The sequence below is a fragment of the Dipteris shenzhenensis genome, chromosome 8 (assembly GCF_047967505.1).
Source record: "Dipteris shenzhenensis isolate YYH24624 ecotype China chromosome 8, Dip_SZ_1.0, whole genome shotgun sequence".
Classification (NCBI taxonomy): Eukaryota; Viridiplantae; Streptophyta; class Polypodiopsida; order Gleicheniales; family Dipteridaceae; genus Dipteris; species Dipteris shenzhenensis.
In genome coordinates this window covers 14,012,594-14,040,368 of record NC_141603.1, presented here as the reverse complement: position 1 = coordinate 14,040,368, position 27,775 = coordinate 14,012,594, and the positions used below count along the sequence as shown (strand labels likewise).

General features: G+C 44.0%; 1 protein-coding gene across 2 annotated transcripts in view; it reads right to left on the bottom strand.

Moving 5' to 3' along the window:
• LOC147899149 (5'-3' exonuclease family protein) overlaps positions 1 to 13,927 on the bottom strand; it is a 34,995-nt gene extending 21,068 nt beyond the window's left edge. The window contains exons 1-4 of one of the 2 annotated variants that reach the window (XM_087378711.1): positions 13,570 to 13,927; positions 4,862 to 5,044; positions 2,326 to 2,560; positions 374 to 596 (exon numbers count right to left, since the gene is read on the bottom strand). In XM_087378711.1, coding sequence (XP_087234837.1) covers positions 374 to 596; positions 2,326 to 2,560; positions 4,862 to 5,044; positions 13,570 to 13,905 — 977 coding nt within the window. In that variant the 5' untranslated portion in view covers positions 13,906 to 13,927. Of the gene's footprint in view, positions 1 to 373; positions 597 to 2,325; positions 2,561 to 4,861; positions 5,053 to 13,569 lie in introns of both variants that reach the window. The other variant, XM_087378712.1, reaches the window with a different exon arrangement.
• Between the last annotated feature and the right edge of the window lie 13,848 nt (positions 13,928 to 27,775).

Here is a 27,775-nt window from a genome sequence, read left to right as displayed (position 1 = left end):
TTTCCGAAGCTGTTCTAAAAGGTGTTTTGGGCATGCCAACGGCAAAGCCATAGTGTTTGTTTTGGGTTCTCTTATTATGGGGATTGTGCAAGGGCCTTAAATGAATGCTATGATAGAAGGATAACCTGAGAGGAGATTTAAGAGTTGTCATAGTCTAAGAGTGAGGTTGTCACATCTCCTTTGGCATGCCTAGTGAAATTTTCACCTTGTTCAAGCATTAAAAGAAAGTTTCTCTTCTTTGGGGGAAAAAAAAAGCCTAGCATTAAAAACAAAAGAGAGCAAATCATAAAGACTTTCAAGTCCTGGCAGCTACCTATTACAGCACCTCAAACATGCAACAAAAATATTTTTTGAATTCCAGCTCAATACTAACCTTCGCAGACGCAGTAGTTCAAGGTTCCTCCAAAGAAATGATGCATGTTCAGTAAGAGCATTTTGAATATAGGGTTTACCAACTGTTCTTGTCGCTGCAGCACTCAATAAGTTTTCCAGGGAACCATGCTTTTTCATGAGTTTAAGGGCCGTGTTCCTTCCAAATCCAGGGGCAAGCTCTGCAAGCCCAGGAACACAATCTGCTTTGTCACCCAGCATACAACCTGCCCAGAAAAAGGCAAAAGAGATATTCAGCTTTGCAGTACTTGATACTAAAAAATGGACTCTGCGTGAATTAATCACGAATTAAGATGCGTGAGTTTATATGCATAAGCTGCCTGAACATGTATGCCATTACACAAAAGAATTTTTAGAAAGAGCGTTGTCATCGCTTGGTTTGATGTTACACTGTGCAAATAGTTACCTCATAATCTGTGCTTGGTTCATATGTACAGTATTGGTCCGTCCAACCAGTTTGTTACGTGAATATTATATGTTTCATGCAATTGCATAACTGCCATAAAACTTCATACCAGGTGCCACATAAAACCAGTATATACACAGAAATAACATATCCTGTTTGAAGATTGGGTAGTGACTTATCTGGTGAGGCAAAACAAATGAATTCTTGTGTGCAAGCTAATGAATTCAAAATATCTGGTAAGAGTTTGCTTACTTCAAAAGGCCTGTGAAGCAAGACATATATTTTATTGATTCAGTAACAGACAGTTCTCTGTGTTATATCTGTATTGAGACAAATCTAGTTATTCATTTTGCCAAAATTTTGTTTCCTATGAACTATCAACTTTGTTTTGAAAAGCACTTAGTTTTGGACATACATTACAACATAATTCGATACTTTGATAGTTAAGTTTGGCAACGTGTTGTGGATAGGTTTCGATAGAAGCAAATGCTGGATACATGCAACGTTTAACATCGTAGTTGGGCAAGTCATGAATGTTTCATTATATCTTGATTGTAATTATCAACATAAGCTCTCTCTTTTCCTTGGATTCGAATACATGCAGTCAAAAACTTGACATATTTCCTAGATTCACATGGAGCCAAGAAATTAGCATGGGGGGTGGTGCTAAAGGAGTAAAACTAGGGACGAAATTCGCTAGCTATGGGCAATTATAGCCAATTAAGGTCACAAGGCACGGAGAGGTTACAAGGAAGGGGTGCAATGTGGCACTAGCGTTTGATTTCCTGAAGTGACATTTATTTCTCATTTGCCCTTCTTCTGAGTAGCCAAGCAGAGACCTTCAAGTTTGATGTTTTTAATTCCTTGTTGCAAAGAGTTTCCAAACTTTGATTCTAGCATAGGACTATGGACATACAAAAGACCAAGCCCTCCTTTTTTCTATGTATCCATATGCATCGGTTGACTACGATTACCGTGAATGTCATATGATATCCAAGCTAGATTTAGAAGGACTAAGGTCACGTTTAAACAGGGTGGTAGCCATCCATACAAAAATGAGCGTGGATTGATGTGGGGGAAGAGGATTTGTCTACGGACATGATCAATGGAAGAGAAGCTTGTCCCGTCGATGGTGCCTCACCTAGCCCAAGCATTGACTAAGTGCTCCCTAACAATGCATGAGAAATAAAGCCACTTGATACAGAAACCTGATTAAAAATGCAGAATTATACAAAAATCATTACAGAAATTATTTGATAAATATTCCACTTAAAGCAGGGTCATTCTATTAACTCCGAGGAATGCAACAGATCTGCAAATTGCCAAAGGTCTTCACTATCATAATTAAATCTATTCAATCTATACGTAACAGGTTGCCATATCAACATTGACAAAAGTTGCCACACGTAAGTACATTTTGCTACAGTCCTGCTCACAGTGAGCAACCACACAAGCATTTAGGCCATTCATCATTGCATTAACCAAATGCGTCTGTGCTTGGGAGGTAAAAAAGTCACAAAAAGGCTTACGTAGACTGAGTTCAATGTCTGGATCACAACCGTGTTGAGCAATGTATTGTTTATGAGTGTAAAAGGACCACCGTCCAAGGTCGGCCAGTGGAGCTACAATCTGTACATCTTCACACAGTAACTGCTTGAAATCTTTATCTGGTGATGCAATAATAACCTGCATGCCCTTTTGTACTGCTTGTTCTGTCAATGAGGCCACTACATCATCAGCTTCAGCATCCTCAACGCTTGCAATCTGCAATAAGGAGGTGCCATACAACCTTTCAGAATGTACCCAAGTAGATTTCCGAATTCTGAGAATAAGCTACACCCTTTTCAAAAACTTTGCATCAAAAACAACAACAAAAATCCATGCTCTTGTCAATTCTCAGAGTTTAATCACAAAGCTGCAGCCATAATCTTCCCTATGAATAGTGTAAATACATTCTATGGCATCCCTATAAAGCTGAGTGTCAAATCAGTATAGGGGCTCTTCCCATTTATCTACCTGAGTCTGGGTTGGTGATTGTCAATTATATTTTATATGTTCGACTGTTCATATTTTAATTCTACCCACACACACTCATTAATTAAGACTGAATGTGGAAAAGCTTACATGCAGAATAAGAAACCCAACAACTCAAGCCAAGAGGAAAAGGGGATGCATAAAAGCATCTGTTCCCCAGCTAATTCCTGTGCAACGATGCCTCCAAAATCTGGCATAAACTAACAATGTAAGCAGAACATTGAGAGGAGAACAACATATCGGTGTAGTGACTGACATTAGTTAAAGAAACTGGTCCTGTAACAGAAGACTGGGAAATATAAAAAGCAAATCAAGAAACAGGTTGGACTAAAGAATGGCCCATATTGCCTTCCAATTCCTTCTTAAACAGCAAGCCATCAGTCTCACCTGACTTCGAACAGTGTCCCATGTCATTCCCACATAAGCTCTCATTTCCATCCAACTCAATCCTATAAACAGGAAAATTAGAAACAATCCTACAAATCTTCAACCACGATTGAAATTTCTGGAAGTATTAAAAAAAGAGGGGTAGGAGTTGGAAGCAGGGAGGTGGCAGGGGTGCGGAAGACGGCGCTGCATGGAGTTTTCATTAAACGGCTCATAACTCCCTAGCCGCAATGCTTATGAAGACTATACATACGTTGGACTGAAAATAGCAGAACTTGGCCACAAAAGCCATAATTCCTAGGATCTTCTGATGGAAAGACTCAAAACATGTGGAACATTTACCAGAAAATCTGTGTCATTGGAATTTGCATTCACCTACATGTAATGTAGTACATGTTTTCAAGGATCCTCGAGTAAAGTGTGTGAATATTCATGTCCCTCATTCAATATAATGTTCCCCCAAAGAAAAGACTTGGCAGCAACAACACTTGCTGTACTTGTATGTAAATAATGCTCGAGCTTTTAAAATCCCAATTATTGTTATAAGTATAACAATCTATTGAAAATTGAGTTGCTAAGTGACTAGAAGCACTTCTATCACAAGGCTTCTCCTTCTGAAAGATTTCATGACTTATATGACTAAAGATCTCCTTTGCAGACCTCACTTTGTGAGCTTTCAGAGTCAAAAGCATAGTCTCTCTCTTCACTTTCAAACCTCTCCTCTACTCCAAAAATCTCAATCCAAGCTTCCATCCCCCAACTCCGATCTTGCCATTTTGTAGGACAAAAGGCTAGTGGATGGGGGGATTCACTCTTTTAAAATTCCATATATCACCCATGACCACATTTTGAAATACCCCTATATCTAAAATGTGACTTTTGTACCCCTAACTTTTCACACCTTCTACATTTTGCATGATGTATTTAAAAGCCCACCTCTATACCAAACTTATTGCATTAGATACATACTTTATAAATCCCCTCATACTTTATAAATCCCCTCATTAGATACATACTTTATAAATCCCCGCATGTATATAAATGACATATAAGTCCCTTAATTTCAAAAATCACCCTCCATTAACTAAGGTACTATGTTACATGCTTATAAGGTGAACCCCTTCGGGCAAAAGGCCAAAAAAAATAATTCCTTGTAGATTCTTTCTAAAGGAAGCCTATTTAAGGAAATTTAAAGGCTACCCTAGTTGCTAAAATGGCCATGGATCGTGTACAAACAAGGAGACCATCTTTCTAAAGGAAAACTCCTTGTAGATTCTTTCTAAAGGAAGCCTATTTAAGGAAATTTAAAGGCTACCCTAGTTGCTAAAATGGCCATGGATCGTGTACAAACAAGGAGACCATCTCACGTATAACAGCAATGTTATGGCTAACAAGGAGACTGAACATGCTCATAACTACCAAAAAGCATAATGGACCCTGAGCACAAAATATCACAGCCTGTTAACAGATCAAAGAGTGCTACTGAAGAAGGACCTTTCCCTGTGTAATGACTGCAAAGGCCAACCATCAACTTCCACTCAAATGCTCAGAACAAGAACCATGATAAGCTTACCAGTTAAAAAGAAGCCTTCAAAATCAAAAAGCAGTTAAACCTCACAATTGTTTGCTGATACCATCACTAACCGGGATATGGCAGTCTTTCAGAAAGATTTTTATATGCGGGAAAGCCTCCCGAAGGTCTGCATCATCACCCTTCCATGTTCGTCTATTCATTGAAGAGGAAAGGGGCACAAATGTATTCCGATTTGCTTTATAAGTAGACAGCAAGCGCCTTCTGTACTCATTGCCCCGCTCACCATCCATAACCTGATCAACTGAAATTAACACATGTTACTCTCTCTCTGTCTCTCTCTCCATTGAAGCAACAAGAGAACCCACAGCACAAATGAAGCCAAAAAAGAAAGCAAAAAACAGACATTCCCTTTGGCAACCCATGAAGGGGAGAAGAGCTCAGTTCTACTCCCTATTTTGGCAGTGGTTATCCCAGCCTTGGCTGGAAATTTGTTGCTCACCTGAGCAGTGTTTTTCCCACTATTGTGGACTGGTACTTCCATATATTCTCTGCTGTACTTTTATGAGTGAGGATCAGTTTGTGTGCTTCTACTTTGAGTTTGACTGGAGAGAGTTCCTACATCTGTCCGCTGGTGTTCAGGCTGAAATTTCAGTACCTCTGTTAGAGCCAGCGGAGTAGCTCTTGTGGTCAAGTGAAGGAACGTGTCCCTCCAACCTTGAAGATTCAAGACAGGTGCACGTGTTCTTTTGGTTCTTGCTGTGGTTTATCTCTGTCCTTGTTATTTCCAAATTGAAGGCCGCTCACATGCCCATCCCGATACGGGGAGTTATCCTATATGTAAGATCAAGCTCTGGAGCCACTTTGTAGCAAGGAAATTCTGGAAGTGTGACAATGGAAATGGACTTCAGGCCCAAAGATGTCAAGGATGGCTCAAGGAAGGTGACAATAACAGCAGATCCAGATTAAGTCGGAAAGTAAGAAGACAAAGCAGCATTGTCCAACTACGGCAAACTTAATCATTCCGCACATCAAAGGAGTTAAATGACTACAAGGACAATGACATGTGGCAGTATGAAGGTGTAGTTTAATGATCAAGAACTCTTGGCCAAATCAAAGGAGACCGGTGAGATGTTGGCGTGACGAGCGGAGGAGAATGGATTGTCCCGAATCAATTCACTAATATTTTAAAAAAAAGACAGATAGCTAAAGATGGACCTCTGCCGATAGCAAGCATTGAAGGTGTCTGCGAGGCTTGCGTGGAAGGCAAAAAATATAGGGAGCCTTTCCCAAAGAGACCACGTTCAAACGGCCCTATAGAGGTTGCCTAGGTTGAAGAATAAATACCAAAAGTTGCTAAAAGTAGTAACATGTTCGAAGACAAGTCATAGTGTCTCGCTTACAATCGCTCACTAAGGACAAACGTGGGGACAATATACCATAGTAGGTGCTTATCCACTCTATAAGGGTAGACATTATATTCCAAATAATAAAGACACTTGGTGCCAACTTTTGTGTACAGGTGTCGTGATAATCCGAGAGTGGAACATCCGAGAATTTAGAAAACTGATGCTCTTCTTAAGCAAGAGTTTTTCTAGCTTGGTATGAGTAAGGGAGCCTTTCCCAAAGAGACCACGTTAAAACGGCCCTATAGAGGTTACCTAGGTTGAAGAATAAATACCAAAAGTTGCTAAAAGTAGTAACATGTTCGAAGACAAGTCATAGTGTCTCGCTTACAATCGCTCACTAAGGACAAACGTGGGGACAATATACCATAGTAAGTGCTTATCCACTCTATAAGGGTAGACATTATATTCCAAATAATAAAGACACTTGGTGCCAACTTTTGTGTACAGGTGTCGTGATAATCCGAGAGTGGAACATCCGAGAATTTAGAAAACTGATGCTCTTCTTAAGCAAGAGTTTTTCTAGCTTGGTATGAGTAAGGACGTCCAAGATTATGATGTTCAATGCAAGAGTACAAAGAAACTAATGCAAACAGTCTTAGGTTGGACAGCTTGCTTCATCCACAAGAGATCCCATCTAGCAAGTGAAAAAGTATCTCTATGAATTTCATTGCTAATTTTCCTAGAATGCACAAAAGTCATGACTACGGGTTATTAATAGTTGATAGATTAACCACGATGTACCTTTGTAAGACTAGAATAAGTCCACAAATTTAGATTTTTTGTTGTTCTAAAGACCAAAAATCTACACAGAAAATAAAAGAGAAAATGAGAGAGAAGAGAAAAGAGGTAAACAACAAAAACTTTTATGAAAAACAAAAGCAAGACATACTAAGCAAGCAAAGCAACACTTATGTCGTCATCAGTGCCCAAGCATAAGCAGCTATACTAGGTTTCTAAAGACCCACAGAATCTCATTTTATTCCAACTAGGTCGAAATGTGAATATCACAATCTGTGACGTATTCCTTTCTCTATACCTTAGACTTATGGATGATTTAATGAATGGACACTTGTGAAAGGGTATGCCCTTCCAACGGGACACTTCCTATGAGGCACAACCCTTCACAAGAGACATTCTATTGAAGAGACACTACCATTGTAATGTACCCTCTCATCAAGGGTCACACCCTTCACAAGGGGTACAGACCTCTTCATGTACATACACTTTGGAGTACACACCTTTTCATGTGTGGCTCTTCACTCTCTATATAAGAGAGGCCCAACTGTATGGATGACACTACAGACACTCAAGTAATACAAATATTCCTTGTTCTCTGATATTTCAGTCTCCTTTCTGTTCCTTAGCACATTTCTAAATATAGTAAATCTAGGATTTCTTACAGTGGTATCAGAGCAAATTTCGCTCCTGCCTGTAGGAAATGCCCCCCACCTTCTAGCGCCTATGTGATACATATTTCTCCTTTAAAAGGACATCCATGCACATTGTGCATGGAAGAGATGGAGAGAATGAGCATAAATATTTTTAGCGCCAACCCCACCTAAAGTCATCAGTGGCCTCTCCACCTCCCTCACATCACGAGTTGATGTGAATGGACACGACAAAAATCATGTCTTTTGATGTGCTTGGGCTATCCCAAAACCAAGGGACGCACCTTTTGATGAAGAGTTTTGACTCCTCACCCAAGGGACACACCCCATCGTGGAAAAAAAAAAGGGGACATCTTTTTGTGTTGGGACACCCCTCTTTAAAATAGGGTTACACCCCTTCATGAAAAGGTACACCTATTTCAAGGGTCATACCCCTTAGAATAGACACCTTTTGGCACCAAGCACCAACCTACAAAAGGGTGCCTAGAGGGCCTAAAAAGGGCAACCAGCCCTATACCAAGGCCTAATCCTAGACAACCCAAGGGTTCTCTAAACCCACATTTTAATATTTGGTAACCACCACCTAGCAATAGGCGCCGAATCAAAACGCAAATTCCAAAAATCTGTTTTGCCTATTTCTGCCGTACCTGATTGTGCCATCTTCTTGCAGCCAGCCGTGCCCTTCGTCAGGCCTCCATCTTGCATAGTTCTCGATTGCCTGCGTCAGCCAGCTCTTTTGCATACCTGCATACAAGACCTCTTGTTCAAACAGATCCCCTTTGCAGCCTCTATCGTCATCTTGCTGCCCGGATTAAAGCAAACAAGGCATAGGTGCCAGAAATTCGCCATCTTCTTCTACTGCAAATCACTTCAACCAATCCATCTTTTTCCAAGATCTTGCCTCTATCAACAGATCGAGCCCCAACTGGTTGATCGTGCTATTGCTGGCGACATATTTCTGCCCACAACTGGACTGTTTGGTCACTGAATCGCCTCCCTCTACAGCAAACCCTAATTTCACAATTTGAAGCCTGACTTTTGTCTTCTACCAACTCGACTTCAGGACCTCCTTCAACTCGCAATTGATGCTGTACTCTTTCCAGCCCAAAGCCCACCGCTGGTACACGCTTTTCAGCACACTCTGGCAGATCTAATCTATGCCAGGTGGATTCTTTCCATTCTATTTCTAAGGATTCTCTTTCATATTGTTATTTGCTGCTCATTATCAAATTACAGCAAATGAAAGCCCCCTCCTTAAAGCATGGAAACCCCTGGTAATTCCTCAGTCCCTTCAAGGACACCTCAGGCATCATCTATCACACAATATCGTGTTCAGATTGCACAACCAGCCCATTTCGGAGCTTTTGCATTGTGGGTCTTCTGTGTCACGTGCCCTTCCAGTGACTTGGACCACATCCTATATCTTCTGCATGAGGCACCTCAATTACATTACTTCCTCAGCACAGTCCGGTTGTGTTTCACGAGACACGTAGATACCCAGAACCCGATATTCCTCACGAGTTTGCTGTCCATCTTTGGAGAGACTTTTACCCCTCAGCTTCAGCATCTCCAGGGTACTCTCCACCTCCTCCAGCTCCCAGATATCCTCCTACACAGGTTTTACCTTCCCCAAGACAGTATTTACACTCTGAAGGCACTCCTTCTCCTGGATATCCTCCGCTCCCGACAGCAGCTCCTTATCCCTTCTCAAATCCATGGACTCTGCAACCTACTCCTGTACTCTCACGAGCAGTAACACCCACTTCGGCATCACCAGTGTTACCTCAGATAGGACCTCCTTTACCAAATTTCCACGGGTGGTTCCATCGTGCCTCGCCAGCCCCCTCCAACATGAGCAACCTCAGGGAGCAGCCCGCATCTTCTTCAAGGAATGGTAGAAACTAGAGCGCAAGTTCGTGCTCTTCTCACAAGGGCCTCAGATATGTCGCAACACTCGCGTGCAACCTCTCCGGAGATAAGCGACTCAAGTCCAAAAAAGACCCCTGAAGTCAACTTACTAGGCGAAGCACTACTTCAACTTCAAATTTCTCAGCTTCAAGACAGCATCTCCAACTTAGTCCAGAAAGTCCAACAACTCCAAAAGTGACACGATACCACCGGACAACTACGTGGACTCGTTTCCACTAGAGGTAGAAAACACTGAACTCCGTGCCCTCTACCCCTTACTCCAAGCTTCCAAAACTAAAAGACTTGACATTAAACTTCCGGAAGCTTACACTGGTCAACGAAACCGCCGAACAGTTGACCAATGGCTCACAAAACTGCGCATGTACTTTGATACTGTTGACTTCACTGAAGGCAAAAAGATTGCCTTGGCAGCCTCCCTCCTCAAGGATACAGCTTTCCTATGGTGGCAACAACGCTTAAAGGACGGCAAAAGCGTGTTAACATGGGAACGTTTTGAACATGTGCTCCGTAAGCAGTTCATACCTGCCAATGCGAACTTCGATGGTTCGATTGTCCTAAGTGACCAAAGCAAAATTCCAATATGAAACCTAGCACTTCCCAAACAGAAGATGCTTCCCCAACACAAGACAAGAAAGGCAAAGCTGTTTGAATGGCAAATAGCATCCACATGAGCCTTGCCAGCAACCCCGAACCTTCCCTAGCCACTCAAGTACTTTGTAACCAAGGATCGATTCGTGGAACAACGGTCACTGTCCTCATCGACAGTGGCTGCTCTCATGACTTCCTAGCTAGTTCTATGGTCGAAAAACTTCGGTTCACCACCAGTCTTAGTCCCATGGACTATCAGATTGAACTCGCAAATGGAACTACCTTCTTGTGCAACACCAGGATAAAAAACTTGTCTTTTCGCATCCAACATTATACGGACAAGTTGAACTTCAACATCATGCCTCTTTCTTGGTACGATGTCATACTCAGACAACAGTGGCTCTACGACTATGATCCATCAATCAGTTTTTGCAGCCATACTATCCACTTTGTCCACCAAGGAAAACTTATTGAGCTAACTGGTTCTAGGGACTCTCCTTCAACCCCAAGTGCCTCTGCCCTACAAGTAAAGAAGTGGGTTCGTAAACATCAAGTAAAGACTTCAATTCTGTTGGTTACGGCAGTAGAGGAGACACCAACAAAGGATCCTCTTGAATACCTCAACCAACCTTTTTTCCAACCCTACCTGGATATTTTTCCACAGGAATTGCCAAAGCAATTACCACCTCGACGACCAGTGGATCACCCAATTGAGCTTATTTCCGGCAATAATCCACCGTCGAAACCTCCTTATCGGGTTTCTTACACTCAAAATAAAGAAATCCAAAGACAGGTGACCGAACTACTCGACAAAGGACACATTCGGCCCAGTCACAATCCGTTCGGATCTCCTGTACTACTTGTGGAAAAAAATAATCGGTCAATGCGCCTCTGCATCGACTACCGAGCCCTCAACAAGCTTACTATCAAAAACAAGTATCCATTGCCTCGCATCGATGACCTCTTCGATCAACTTCTACATGCAACACAATTCTCAAAGATTGATCTTCGTTCAGGTTATCATCAAATTTGCATACGAGAAGGCGATGAGTACAAGACGGCTTTTCGAACAAAGTATGGACACTATGAATGTTTGGTCATGCCTTTTGGGTTAAACAATGCACCGGCCACATTCATGACACTAATGAACGACATTTTCAGGCCTTTCCTCGATAAGTTCGTCATCGTTTACCTCGATGACATCCTCGTTTTCAGCAGATCCCTACATGAGCACAAACAACATCTTCACCAAGTTTTTGAAGTTCTCCGCGCAAATTCTCTCTATATCAACGTTGAGAAGAGTGAGTTCTTCAAGACCCAACTCGAATAGACCTACATGAATCCAGGAACATTTCCAAACTCATCCTCTAAAAACACAACATAGTGCAGTTTCAATCTCATGATAGTCACTCACAAGGTTGAAAACCATAAACTCCATCATGCATAGCAAGGACTAGCTACTATGACATCCCCACTGACGTCATCAGTGCCCAACAGTGGGTGTAGACCATAGTATAAAAATATGCTCTCACACATACAAATCCACACCCCCACACATACTTGAGCATCCATTTATACAAAGTCTTCGTACTGAGTTTCTGTCGGCACTCCGGAGGTGAAGGGCAGACTCAGCCATGATGAAGGCTAGCACTAAAGGAGAAGGCTAATCAAAAGGTAGTCCAAAATCTCTTCATTCAAGCTACAACTGCTTGTGAAGTCTAAACATTTTCATTTTAGTCTCTCCCCAACGAGCATATTTAAGACATGTTATTTCAGCTCAAGGCATCTCTATGGATCCCAAGAAGGTCGAGGTAATCCGAAACTGGCCTACTCCTAAGAATGTTCATGATGTCCGGCAAACTTCTCCCATACAAAGGTCTATAAGTTTTCCGAGATCGCAGCTCCTATGTCCAAATTATTGAAAAACACAGTAGTTTTTCAGTGGCTTCCCGAAATAGAGTATAGTTTCCAACAACTCAAGCAAGCACTCACTACCACACCAGTTATGGCTATTGCTGACCTAAACCTTCCATTTGAGGTCATGACCGACGCTTCCGACATCGCTACAGGAGCAGCCTTGATGCAAAAAGGCAGAGTTCTTGCTTTTGACAGCCATAAACATTCCGATATCCAAACCCGATACCCTGGTTTATGATAAGGAGTTTCTTACCATTGTACATGCTTATCGCTCTTGGAAATATTATCTCATGGGAGCCGACTCGGTGGTCAAGATAGACCATCACTCTCTAAAGTATATCTTTACTCAGCCAGTCATGAACGCTCAACAAGCACGCTGGGTTGAGTTTCTGGCCAACTTTCGCATGCCCATTGAGTACATTCGAGAACTACGCAATGTAGTTGCAGATGCTCTCAGCACGTTAACTCTAGCATCAACTATGGTAATCTCTACATTATCTGTGGATGTTCCGAATTCATTCAAAGGGAAGTATCTCAATGATAAAGACTTCAGTACGGCAATACAAGTTCTTTTGAAAGGTCAACCTTCGACTTTCGAACAAAAGATTTTCTCATCCTATTCTTATACGAACGACCTTCTGTATTATCAAGATCGCGTCTGTGTACCACATGACAAGGATGTTCAACCTCCAGAGGTAACACTCAAATTATGGTAATTGTTGATCGATTATCCAAAATGGCACACTTTGTTGCTTGCAAAAGAAGTGCACAGGCTTCGGACATCGCCAAACTCTTCATACAACACATCTTCCAACACCATGGATTGCCCAAGAATATCGTATCCAACAGAGATCCTAAGTTTACCAGTCACTTTTGGATTTCACTGTTCGAATCTTTGGGTACAACTCTACTGTTCAATTCAGCGTACCACCCAGAATCAGATGGACAGATTGAAAGAGTCAACCAAGTTCCGAAAGAAATGCTCTGGCATTTTACCGCAGTATTTTTAGAATTTACCGTGATATTTTCTATCAGTTCATTATCTCTACTTGGGTCTTATTTTGAGTGGGAGGGGATGTCACGATCTGTGACGTATTTCTTTTTCCATACCTTAGACTTATGGATGGTTTAATGAATGGACACTTATGGAAAGGTATGCCCTTTCGACGGGACACTTTCTATGAGACACAACCCTTCACAAGAGACATTCTATTGAAGAGACACTACCATTGTAATGTACCCTCTCATCAAGGATCACACCCTTCACAAGGGGTACACACCTCTTCATGCACATACACTTTGGAGTACACACCTTTTCATGTGTGACTCTTCACTCTCTATATAAGAGAGGCCCAACTGTATGGAACGGTAAAAACACGTGAAAGAAACAATTAATGTAATTGGGAAAATATAAATTGGCAAATTCCCTAATGACTAGTATACATCGACCGATTGTAGAGACGAAAACTTTACTGCAATTACAAATACAGGGTCATTGACACGCGAATTTACCAATCATACATTGATCGATTGTCGAAACGTGAATTTACCAAGTTCAAACGCAAACATATTGAACAGGCGAAAACTTACTGCAATGACAGGCTCATTGGCAGTGATGTCGGAAAACAGCGAGCGCATCCAACCCATAAGGGCGGAAGGCTGAGGCTTCTTCCCGATATAGCAAAGGGGAGGAACATCCAGTAAAAAAAGGGTCTTCCGTCTGAATCTGGAAAGGGGCGCATTCCGAGTGACAATGCTGGTTGTGGGTAGGGGCTGAGCGGAGCTAGAACTAGTCGAGACTGAGTCTGGATGTGAGAGGTGTTGGGGCGGAAGGCAGGAGGGTCTTCGATGGACGCTGAAGAGGAAGGGAGATGGGCAACGGGAAGTGTTGGAATTGGCGAGATTGGGTGGTGCAGGAAACTCCATCTTTTGATAAATCAGCGCAAAATGCAACCACTTGCCTCATAGCCCTCTGCCTTTTGTATATTATTATTGTATCCGAGAATGCTTAGGCACCTTCTCCAACAATATCTCGCTCTTGTGGGAGGAACTTGCCCCACCATCGAGCCTCTTTTCGGATCGTCATGGGGGACACTCCATCTCAGCCATCCGTTCAACACTTTTGATGAATGGTAATCCTCTCGCTGCCCGCATTATCTGCCCGAATCTAGAATTTAACACGTGGCATGCCTTTGACGGAAGGGACAGGTGGGGAGTCCCACTTTCCCATTTAGAAAATGCCCGCCCGCTCGCCATTTTCTACTTTCCCTTCTCCATGAAAGTGCAACCCGTGTCACCGATGCAGAAGAAGTTTTTTCGAGTCTAATCGGACGGCTCAGATTTGATCACAGTCGACCGCAGACCTTTATGTCGTGGGGAATGAACCAAGGGAGGAGTCGGAACTTTCGAGCCCCAAATCCCCTAATCCATTCCCGGGGAATGGATCGGAGGAGGGGATTCTAGAGCGGCTCTTGCAAGTGATGCATGACGATAGTCCAGGTTGGGTTAACAATTTTAGGTTACGTTAATGATAATGGTAATTTCGTCTAATATAATCGGGCAGCCTCGAATGGCGGAGATTTAAATCTCCACCGACCACCACAGACCTTTACGTGGTGGGAAATGGGTCGGTCCAGGCAGGAAAGTGCTCGGAATCTGACTCACGACCACCTACTAGATTCCACACATTTTCCCAACTTATTCCCCTGCGTGGAGGGTCGAAAGAGGGGGTTCACCCGTTGGTTAGTGCAATTATGGGCGAGTTAAATCATACACTTTGATCCAACGATGCAACAATCCATATTTAAAATTTAATCCAAGGGATCACAATATGCGCCATTTGTAGACTGTTAAATCTAAAGCTCAATCCAAGGGCCCTAGATAGTCTGCCAAATCGTGATTTGCAGACCATTAGGAATCTAATGGCTCACAATGTGCACCATAAAGCTTTAAATACCCCACCCAGTTTGCTGCACCGCAATAGACTAACGAACAATCTAACTAACACTCGGGTTACTTTTGGACGAGCACATTCCCACTAAGAAAAGGACAAAATCGGACGGCAAAGATTAATCATCCACCCACGTCGAACCTTGGCGTAGGCCACTTAGCCCTCCCTAGAGCACTGTTTACATAAAATATTTTTCTCAATAAATTACAAAACTTGGGGTTTCAAAATTTTGAAGTTTCTCTTAAGAAATATAACTAAATTGCCTAATTTTTTGCATATTTTACAAAATTGAGAGCAAATATTTTACAAGTGAAAATGAAAATGTTGCAAGTTCATTGTATATAGTTTTTAGGCCTATGAAAACTGCGTCGAGTCTCTTAGAGGAGCTCCCTCTTGTGGGACAAACTGCAACCCCACCTATCCTCAGCTCTGCCAGAATAGCAGACTTTACCAACTGCCGCCGCTTTCTATTATCTTCACAAGATGAAAGCTTGTGTGTGTGTGTGTGTGTGTGTGTGTGTGTGCACGCACACGCGCATGCGCACGCACGTGCGTGTGTGTGTGTTTTTAAATAAAATAAAACCTTTTAACAACACAGCACACAATGCTCAAATAAAGGTAGATAAGAATTTATCATTATATGGGTGTACATAAAATATATAAACAACTAGTACAAAATGGTTGAATCCATCAGGTTGTCCGGGCTTCGAGGTCAGGGTCCACTTACCTATCACCATCCAAGAAAAACTAGATGTTAGAACATCATAGTTTTAGTTGGGTAGACAGGTAATGCCTGTATTCCCTGGCATGTTATTGCTTTACCTAGGAACAAAGACATCCATCTAGATTCAGAAATACTAAAATTTTTGCAAATATTATGTTATATGTACAATCTGTGTCACAAATCCATCATGAAAGGGATTAGTATCCACCAAAGTATGTGAGAAAATAAGGGTGGAAGAAAAATCAAAGTGGGGGGTAATCCACTCCCTTAGGTTATTAGTCAATCTCAACTTATTATTTGATAAACTAAAGAGAAAAAATAATAAATTAAAACGATTAAGTCTACAACAATTAATAAAATTAACATTAAATTCACCAAGGGATGAATCACTTTTTTAATAAAATAGAATGCAATTGTGGGGGGTAATCCACACCCAAGTGAGACTATTAATCATAGATCCTTAAACAATGAAAGTAGTTATAATGAAATCAACCTTAGTATAAATAAAATGAAAGCCGATGCTGAGGCACAATCAATCTCTGTGTGTAGATAGATCGATCCCATGAAGTTTACAATCGGTTCCCTCCCTAACGTGATCTCTATGCTTACAACATCAAAGTGGGGTGGGGACTTAGGTGATTATGCGAACCACTCGTCGACAGAGACACAGACGGAACTTTGACATGCTTGACTACCTAGAGGTAAACGACGACAGACTCTCTACTCTACACAGACACTTAACACAATGACGCTTCCACATATGCACTCACCCTAGACAAGCAAGCCATGAGATAGCCAAGGAGTTCATTCATTCTAGGCCGCGAGGGCTCCACTGCGAGGTGCAGCAAATTACAAGACCCGAAGGCCCGCCTCACTCCTAACTACTCTCCTCTCTGCTCAGCCTTATGGCGACTTGCCTCTGCTCACAGGCTCCATTGAGTACATCTCTGACATACCAATCTCTCGAACCGACTTGCTGCTCCCTCCTGTGATCTACCAAACCGACCCGCACGTCATTGCAGGCAAGGTCCTTATAGTTGGAGACGATGGTCATCGATCGTCGGATGGATGCTCTATGCCTGTCGGATGGGCTCCATGCATTGGCTCGGCATTTACGGTGGTTGCTGTTGCAGATAGACAGTGTTGTGGAGGTCACCTTGTCCAATTGGCACCCCATACTTCACGATCGAATGCCTCGTCGCTCGCCACGTGTGCATGCTCCCATCACCAGATCCACCTCGAGGGCCACTCCATGAGTTGCAGTCCAATGAGGTCCTCCGACCGGAATCTGCACTATGGTTGCATGCAGTTATCCACGTCTCTGACAGTCAGATCCGTAGGGTGCTATAGTGGTGTAGCCACATCGACTGTCGGCCTGCCACGCTAGCTTGGTCGTAGGTCTGTTCTCTGCCACGTGCACTGTGGCTCGGTTGGGCTTAGGGCTTCGTCACCGGTTCATTTAAGTCATCATCCCTTGTTGCCGATTGGGTAACGCTTGATGACTGGGCAGTCATGAGAAAACATGTGCCTCTCAGAATCTATGGAGTGCTCTAAGGTGGATGGAACCTATGTGAAAACATGATAAAGAGAATGCTCATGGCATGTACCTCAAGTCAATTAGGCTCCAAGATAGATTATAGCTTGGACTCATAAACATAATCTAGAGTGAGTGTGCATTTCTCTCTTGTACTCAACAATACATGATAGGCCTCTTATATAGAGAGCCCTTTGAATAGTCAACACTTGTGGGATCCTCTCATCCACATCTCTCCTTGTGGATATCCTCAATCCACATCTCCACATCATGTAGTCCACATCCTAGGGTGGCTACTTTGATTCTTTCCTATACCATACCTTAGCCTTCAATCTATGTGCTCATGGCACCACAACTCTCAACACCTCCCCTTGGTGCCATGATTCTTTGGCTACTACAAGGTGGTTAGATGTGAGTTACAAGATCAAATCCTCCCCTGGTTGCTTACATGGCTATTCTCAGGTGGTCAGGTTTGATTTACAAACATATGGGCTGAAGGTGGCAAGGATGTTGGTTCTCAATGCATGTTGTCAATGTCGTTGTCTTCTTTGCTTGATGTAGCTTGATGCATGATGCTTTGTTCTTCCATGTTCCTTGATGCTTTATGTATAGATGCCATGCTTTGTGCTATGGTCATCTCATGCATTTGTGCTTTTGGCATGCCTTTTTACATTCATGCTTTGATTTTCCATTTATTTCAAAGGACTTATCAAGTGTCTAATTGCTAACAATGATTTTGATTTGACAGGCACATAGAGCTTGAAAAGATGATGACTTTTCCTTTTTGGACTGTGTGCAAATTCCTCTTGGATTGCAAGTTACGCCTTGTCGAAGTTTTTGTGAAGAAGAGGCGAGGCCTTGATGATGTGGCATAGGGATTCACATGTAGAATTCCATATTGTGCTTAGCAAGGGTTACTATGTGCTTAGGTGGCATTAACATAACCTTAAGCCTTAACCATGGCTTAACTTAACCACAGTTAGTTGACCAGCCTTATCTCCCACGTGTCTTTCTACTAACCAACATATAAGATTGAAGCTAACCACAGTTGGATACCCATCCATTTGCCACGTGGCATTTCCACATGTCTTAAGGTTCTTAAACCTTAGGCTTCTGGATTACCTGCAAAGAGACGGTGTGGCGGGGAGGTTGACTCCAGAGCGACGCTCGTAGGTCTATGCTGAGATGCTTAGCCTAGAGATCTGCGTCGTTGTTGAAGGAGCTACGGGCTAGTAGAGAAGGGCCTCATAGAAGGCTTTGGAAGGCGCTGTAGTGTCGTTGGCTGCTTGAAGACACTCATCCATGGAGCTTTGTCGAGGCTGCTCTGTGAGTCGCATTTTCTAGCCTTAGAGACTGCTTGTGCCTTGTTTGCTCTTGTTGAGCAGAAGGCAACCGGCTAGGAAGTCTGAGGTGCTGTCTGTTGGTCAGTCTGCTGGTTCATTGGTCTGCGCTCTTGCTCTGTTGCTCAAGTCATGGTTTCCAAGTCCGAATAGCCTTGGAGATGTAGCTTGCAAGTCAACCAAGGTCTTGTTGAGGTCATCTCTCCTTGTATTTTGGTGTTGTCATTTGTAGTATAACTATAGATTAGGACCTCGGGTTGTATTCCGATGAGAGACGTAGGCTTAAGTGTGGTATGCAAACATAGTGCATGCATGTGTGAAAGGAACGTGCATCATCATGGTTGGGGTAATGAAGGCTTTCACCTTCATTGGGGGTTGAAGGGTTTAGAAGGAGTTTATGGGTTAGAGGGAGGTTCAGGATTTAGGAGGTTCTAGAATTTAGAAGAGGTTTAAGAGTTAGAAGGAGGATCCAAGGTTCAGGGTAGAGTACATGGTGGAAGACTCACCTACCTCGTAGATCATGGAGGTCAAGGGTTGAGAGACTAAGGGTTTAGGAGGAGCATAGGAGTGGGAGAGGAAGAAGGTGTAAGAGCATGGGGGGGAGGAGAGAGAGGAGAAAGGAGGGGAAAGGAGGAGAAGAGGGAGGAGAGGAGGCAAGAGGAGGAGGGAGGAGAAGAGGGAGGAGGAGGAGGGAGGAGAAGAGGGAGGAGGAGGGAGGAAGTGGAGGGAGGAGGAGGGAGGAGGAGGGGAGGGAGGAGGAGGGAGGAGGAGGAGGGATGAGAAGAGGGAGGAGGAGGGAGGAGGAGGGAGGAGGAAAGGGAGAGGATGGGTTGCAAGGTTGGAGAGGGGACGAGGAGTTGCAAGGTTAGAACATGCTTTTGGACATGGAGTGCAAGGAAGCATGGACACTTGGAGTCAATTCCTTGGAATACCAAAGTAAAACTCAACACAATGCCCCAAAGAGTGTCGACTTCATTCCATTATGAGGTATTTATACAAGTTGGAGAGCTTCTCTCTCTACATGTGGGAATTGTAAGACATTCTGTCTCTACATGTAGAACTTGCATATAGAAGTTGCATATAGGAGTTGCATGTTGCATGTAGAACTTGCATATAGAAGTTGCATGTAGGAGTTGCATGTAGAACTTGCATGTTGCATAAGGGAGTTGCACGTGGAACTTGCATGTTGCATGTAGGAGTTGCATGTAGAACTCGCATGTAGAACATGCATGCAGGAATCACATGTAGGACTTGCATGTAGGAATCGCATGTAGGACTTGCATGTACCATGCATGTAGGAATCGCATGTAGGACTTGCATGTAGGAGTTTTAAGTAGAACTTGCATGTTGAGGATTCCTAAGAGAGATTATTCTTAGCCTTATGCAAGTATAAGTGTAGCTTTGCCACTACTCTACACACACATTCTGTGCTACCTAAGTCCATGTTGGAACAGAGACAATACCCATGCAATCCCATGCAAAGTATCATACCCATTTGACACACATAGGTATGCTAGAAGCACACCGATGCATATTTTCTAGGCTCATGCACTATGCATGGCAAGCAAAAATGAAATATGCATGCCCGCCGACCATACAAGTGATACTGGGTCCACATCAAACTTTGCAAAGACAAGGATCTTCCTCTAATTAAGGCCTTTGCAAAGTATCATACCTATCAGATAGACACCCATATGCTAGAAGCACACTGATGCATATTTTAAAACTCATGAACAATGGATGGTAATAATTGTGGAAACACGCATGCCCGTCTCCTTATTTTTCACTATGATCTTGTTTGGAAAGCCTGTCTCCTTGTTTTTCACCATGGATCATGCATGACTGATTGAAAAATATGCATCAATGTGCTTCTACCCTATGTGCATATCTTCGATGGGTATGATACTTTGCACAAGCATTAAACTAACTAAACTCAAGGCTTGTGCAAAGTGTCATACCCATCGGATATCATTTGCATGGCTTGGAAATCCTATTTTCCATATTTTTCACAATGCATCATGCATGACTTATAAAAAATATGCATCGGTGTGCTTCCAACCTATGTGCATATCTCCAATGGGTATGATACTTTGGACATGGCTATCCAATAATAAGTTTTCTATTTGAAAGAATGTATACACCACCACAACATGAATTGTACATAAAATAAATACATACAATCTCTAATCGGTAAAAAAGATTTTCGATTAAAAAGTCCCTTGTATTGGTCCCATTGTGGTGCTTTTAATAAGACTTCCTCTCGGTACAAGGCATTTTTCAATTTTGCCATAGAGGTTTTAACAAAGGTTATTTGCACTATGGGACACTATGGAATTTCTAAACCCCCTTAACTAAACCTCAACATTGCCAAACCCCTACCCCCTTCCTAAACTACTCCCTTTAAACCTAACCTCCTCCTTAACGTACCCCTAATTGGCTGGCCACTGCCTCACGTTCTTGTTTCCCATGCTTGTCGTTCTTAACGGCTATAAGAGCCTCTACCTTCTTATGTATAGAGCAACACACACACAATAGAACTGCACCCTCAACCTATTAACGTAACATTGGCCTCATTCTCCCTCGTCATCTATCTCCCTTTTGCTCATGTATTTCTACTGCCTCTCCTCTACGTGATGCTGACTCCTCATGAACTCTTTTCCCTCATAGGTAGTCGACTCCCCAGCTCTTCTACGTGTTTTTTTACCTTTAGCCTTGCCGTACTTACTTGTAAGCTTCCTCTTCATCACTCTGTCTCCTTGGCTGACCCTCGGGTTGGTAGGGTGAAGGTGGTTGATAGATACTGTACGATGCCTCTCTTCAAACTCTCAGGCCTTTATTTCCACTTCATCTTCTTAAGCCTCCTAAGCTAGCTTTACGTGATGCACATCTAGCTGTGAGTCTTCTTAATCCTCTCGTGTTGGCATGCAGCCCTTTTCTCTACCTTACTTCTTTTCTCTTGCTAGATGCAGACACACTTGCAAGCCTCTTTGCCTTTGGTGTGATTCATCAGGGTCATTGGCTCATCTCCCGTCTCTTCACTCTTATCTCATTTCTTGACTGTTTAATGCATGACTGCTCTCCTCCCCTTGCATGCCTTCTCCTTCAAAGAAAGGTGACGGATCTTGTGTAGAACCTCTTTTGCAGTTTATTTTGTGGCGACGGATCTCCCCCGAGGTCAGCTCTTTACTTCTCCTGTTTTACGTGACCCCTTTTCTCTGCACCTCCTACTATTGATGGATCTCAATTCTCTCAGGTTCTCGGGTCGAAGTGGGTGTGTGGTCGCTCTTTGCTCGTAGTTCTTCTTTACTTCTATAATTTTTGGCTAGTTTGCTTTTTAGTTAGTTTTAGTAGTAGTTAGAGTTAGTACTGTTTGTTTTTTGGTCGATTAGTGTTTGTTAGTTGGTTAGAGTTAGGTAGTTAGTTCGGTTTAGAGTTTAGGTTTTAGGAGTGTTTTAGGTAAGTGTTAGTTAGCTAGTTCAGTTAGTGTTAGTTAGTTAGTTCAGCTTAGGGTTAAGTTTCTTAGGACGTGGCTCTCTCGCTCTCTCTCTCTCTCTCTCTCTCTCTCCCTCTCCCTCTTCCCCCCTCTCCCCTACCTATCTTTCTCCCTTTACCTTTTGGTGTGTCTCTTTGCTTTTTGGCTTGTCTTAGTGTACACTTTTTTTTTGTCAAGTAGACTCTCTCTTTGCAAGCTCTTGAAGTTTTATATATACTTAAAGATATATTCATATATATATATCTTTAATTACCTTTTAGTCCTCTTTGTCTTCTTAATTTTATTCTTGCATTTAACTAAGTTTATTCTTGTAATCAAGTGTACTTTGTTTAATTAATTTTCTCTCCCTTTAACTCTTGGCTACCTCTTGTAGGTTCCTTTACTCTCAAAACCCTTTCTCCCTCTACTTTTCCACCCAAAAGTTCCAAGTTCTAACTTTAATTAGGAGAAACTTACTTATTATCCCCTCTAACTACGTGTCAAAAAATTAAATTCCTTTACAATTCAAAGTTGCACATGCTTGGGAAAGGTTTGTGATTAGATATTTATAGCTAACTATCAAAAATGTTCACCTTTAAGTAAATTAAATGATATTTGTGAGGTCGGAGCAATAGAGGAGCCGATGGGGTGACAGAACGTCTATACTGGAAACGAGCATTTAATATAACCCCTGGAGAAGCTAACGAGGGCAGCCAAGCATGGTCGGTGCACTTGGTTAGCCCAATGCTTCCTCCACGGGCAGGTCCCTGGTTCGAGTCCCGACAGCCCCTTCTACACGCATGAATTTGGAATATTTTGAGGATCTTCGTCGTCGTTGACCCAACTTTGAGCGATTAGGAGATCCTTTTGGTCCGGTTTGGTTCGATTTAGTTAGGTTCCCTCGAGTACTCTATATGGTGTTATGGAAAGTTAGTTAGGTCAACATCGAGTGTTTGTCTAAGTGGTAAGGAGATGGGGCTGTGAGGCTAAGCGGGGTGGTACGATCCCCAACAGGGGGTCTGCGTGCGAGACTATCTGCGAAATCTGGATGTGTGCCAACTGTAGGAGACCCGAGGTGTGCCGGAGACAGTTGGTAGAAGGCCGTGGGCCTTTGCCTTTTTGGCAAGCTGTCCCGATCGGACGGTCGGGATTTAAAGACCCAGATCAAAGGGCAGACTCTAAAAGGCGCTATGGGACGGCCTACAAGGGTCGAGTGCCCAGATTGATGGTGTATGAGCGCCCTCGACACTTAGCAGCCATTTTTAAGAGGCCTTAGCCTAAGGCCTTGCATTCGGCAAGGTCGCAAAAAGTCCCAACGCTTCGACTAGTTCATCAGACTGTGTGTCCATGAGGAGGGAGGTTCTATTGAGCAGTTCGGTTTGGAGGGAACACACGGTGGTGAGTTGATCAGCCGGATGGTGATGTAGCTCCACCTACCCCATTCCTAAAGGTCGTACTCGCCAGCGCTTCAGCGCTCTAGAAGCTCAAATGATGATCTTGGAAGAAGCTCTTTCTGAGATACGTTCTCAGAACGATGCCTTCAAATAGCAACTCACAGAGCTCAAGATTGAGCAGAGTAAGCACGACAAAGGGGCTGGTCGAGGGAAGGTGAAACCCAAGGAACCCAAGCCCTACAAGGGATCCTGAGATGTAAAAATTCTCGAGAACTTTTGTTATCATATGACATAGTATTTGATGCTCACTGACCCAAAGGAACAAGTACCCCACGCCTCGACATACTTGGCCAACGACGCCAAGCAATGGTGAAGGAAATTTAAAGAGGATGAATGACTCCAGCGCAACACGTTCTCCATCGCCACGTGGGATGATCTACAACAATGACTGCGAATGCAGTTCCTACCCGCCCATCTGGAGTGGAAGGCAAGAGATGCCCTCAACAATCTGAGGCACACGGGCACTCTTAGAGAGTTCATTAAGGCACATTCCTCTCTCATGCTGCAGATCAAAGAGATGTCTGAAGCCGATAGGATACTTTATCACACGACTGAGGCCCTGGGCACACACGACGAACTGATGCGCCAGCAGATAAAGACCGTGGCCGAGGCATATGAAGCCGCTGATCAAGTGATGGATTGGCAAGAGCGCCAGCACTTGTACAAGGCTGGCCCTTGATTCAACAGAGCTCCTGGCAAGACATCATTCCAACCCGATGGCAAACGCTCGCGGCATAAACCTAAGGGCCGGACGCCTTGGAAAGATCGCAAGCGCTTCAAGCCTATGGGTGCTTCTACCGACAGTCCCCGCCGATGAAGGCCCTACCTGCCCCTAATCCTAAAGGAAAAGCCAAAGGCCCTTCTACTCAGGCAAAGACAAGTGTCAGGTCTCGGTCTTCAACCAGTGTTACTGGTCCTAAGGGTAGCGGATGCTATGTATGTAGCGGACCCCATTTTGCAAGGGATTGTCCATTGAAGCAGAGCCTCTAGCCGATCCAAGAGCATGACGAAGAAGGCCCGAGCCAGATTATCACACCTATGCAATTACTCGGTGCCATGAGGAAGTCAAAGGTGGCTCCAGCAGTCCTGTTCATCACTGCCATCATCAATGGCCATGCTGCCCACAATGGTAGACACAGGAGAGCTAGCCATAATTTTATCACTCCAGCGACAACTCGAGAGCTTGGGCTCAAGGCGGACGAAAGCAAAGGGAAGATTGTAAACACTGTAAATGCTCCCGGGCAGACAGTAGCTCGCATAGCAAAAGACCTGCCCATCCAAGTTGGCAGTCATGTCATTAAGAGTGACTTATCGGTCGTCAGCATGGATGACTTTGAGTTGGGGCTAGGTCAGACTTGTTTACGGGCTAACCGAGCCCTCCTGAATTCCTACAACAATCAGGTCATCCTTTGCAATGAAGGAGGATGGGAGGTGATCAAAGCCTCTTGAGAGCGAGGACCTAATGCGCCTCAGACCTTGTCTGCAATGCCAGTGAAGAAGGCTGCACGAAAAGGTAACCCCATGTACCTTGTCCTCCTTAGGCAGACAGCGGAGCCCGCGGGTGAAGAAGAACGTGACCCGCAGAAACACGTACCTCAAGAATTCAAGGCCCTGCTAAAGGAATATGCAGATATAATGCCCAAGCAGCTCCCCAAGGAACTTCCACCACAAAGGAGCATTGACCATAGGATTGAGATATACCCAGGGTCTGATCCTCCAGCCAAGGCCCCGTACTAGTTATCCCATGCAGAGAATGTAGAGCTCAAGCGTCAACTGCAAGAGTTGTTAGATGCCGGGTTCATCCGACGTTCCAAATCCCCGTATGGTGTGCCCGTGTTGTTTGTGAAGAAGAAGGAAGGTTATTTGAGGCTCTGTGTGGACTACCGAGCTCTAAACAAGATCACAGTCAAGAATAGGTACCCGCTCCCTAACATGAGGGAACTGTTTGATTCTCTAGTCCACGCGAGAAACTTCAGCAAGATTGACTTGTGGTCGGGGTACCATCAGATACGCATCTGCGAGTAGGATGTTGAGAAAACAACCATGCGTACCAAATACGGTTCGTATGACTGGTTGGTTCTAACTTTAGGCCTAACGAACTCTCCAGCTACCTTCTCAACCCTCATGACAGAGATCTTTCGAGATGTACTAGATGACCATGTTGTCCTATATCTGGATGATATTTTAATCTATTCCCAGACCTTGGAGGAGCACGTGAGCCATTTGAAAGAAGTATTCGAGCGGCTAGTAAGTGTGACTCTGCCCAGTTCACTATCTATTACTTAGGATTCAAGGTTTCAGATGGAAAAATCATGATGGATGAAAGTAAAATCCGTGCTATAACAGAGTGGCCAACTCCTCGCAGAGTGCACGACGTGCACTCTTTCAATGGTCTAGCATCTTTCTACAGATGCTTTGTAGATATGTATTAAGAGATTACTGCACCCCTGATGCATCGGACTCGTAAAAATACTACGTGGAAGTGGAGGACCAAACATGACAAGGCCTTTGAAGATCTCAAGAGAGCCGTGAGCTCAAAGCCCGTGCCAGACCTTCCAGACTTCAACAAGCCCTTCGAGTATAGACATATTGGTTGAGGCCAAGAGGAGACTAGAGAAGGCTCAATGCAGGATGAAGAAGTGGTATGACGCGAAGAGGCGCTCGCAGGAGTACCAAGAAGGAGACTACGTGTACCTCAAGCTAGATCCGGAGCAGTTTGAGTATGCCAGTGAAATCACGCATCAGCTGGCTTGATGATACGACGGACCCTTCCAAATCATAAGGTGAAGTGGGACCCAAGCTTATGAGCTAGCGCTCCGCGACCACTACCATGTGCATCCTGTTTTCCACGTCTTCATGCTCAAGAGCTCCCACGAGGACCCGGATCCAGAGAGGCATCAGAACGCAAGAGGCCCCGCGTTGGTGGTAGACCGAGGCGAAGCGGAGGATCTGGAGCAGATTGTACAACACCGCGATCGGCCTAATCAATTCAGCCCAAACCGGATTTACTTGTGTCAATGGCGCGGGCAACCAACTTCTGTGAACTCTTGGAGGACGGAGGCATCACTCTGGAGGTTTTGGGATCTGGTGGTCTCTTACAACAACGTTCACCCTTTTCCATGACTCCAAGGAGGGGTCGGAAACTAAGGCGGGGTATGTCCCGTTGATAAGGGATCCCAAGGGCTTATGGCCACCCTTGGATCCATCTACATCGATGGCCTACAACCTGCCAGGGCTTCGAGGAGGATTTTTGTCCTAAGGCATCAGGACGCCCTCTGAGGGATGCATGGCACAGGGCGGATCCATGTGACCAATACAATGGCATGGAGGACTGCCCAATCATCAAGCATGGCCCAATCGGCAGCAAGGGGTGATAAGGGGTCTTAAATGAACCAGTGATGAAGCCCTAAGCCCAACCAAGCCACAATGCACGTGGCAGACAACAGACCTACGACCAAGCCAGCGTGGCAGGTCGACAGCCAACCACCGCAACACCCTGCGGATCTGACCATCAGAGACATGGATAGCCGCATGTGGCCACAGTGCGAATCCCAGTCAGAGGACCTCATTGGACCGCAACGCATGGAGTGGCCCTTGAGGTGGATCTGGTGACAGGAGTGTGTGCACGTGGCGATGAGGCATTCGACTACAAAGTACAAGGGCCCAACTGCATGAGGGGACACCTCCACAACACCGCCAATTTGCAACAACAATCGGTAGCGGAAGGCGCGTCCACCAAGCCAAGCACGCCAACGAAGGACTAACAGCTCTAACAACAGTTGACCACCACAAATGCCGAGCCAACGCATGGAGCCCATCCGACGAGCATGGAGCATCCATCCGATGGCCGATGACCATCGTCTCCAACTATAAGGACCTTGCCCGCAACGACGTGTGGGTCAATTCAGCAGGACACGAGAGGGAGCAGTAAGTCGGTCCGAGAGATCAGTCTGTCAAAAATGTACACAATGGATCCTACGAGTAAAGGCGAGTAGCCATGGCTTATCACGAAGGCTATCGATCTATCTCACGTGAGGTTAGAGCAATAGAAGAGCCAACGCTATACTTGAAGCAAGAATTTAATATAACCCTTGGAGAAGCTAACAAGAATAACCAAGCATGGTCGGCGCTTGGTTAGCCCAATGCTTGCTCCATGAACAGGTCCCTGGTTCGAGTCCCAACATCCCCTTGTGTGCGCGCGAATTTGGAATATTTTGAGGATCTTTGTTGGCCCGACCTTGAGCAGTCCTTTTTGTCCGGTTTGGTTTGATTTAGTTAGGTTTCCCCTATGGTGTTATGGAAAGTTAGTTAGGTCAATATCG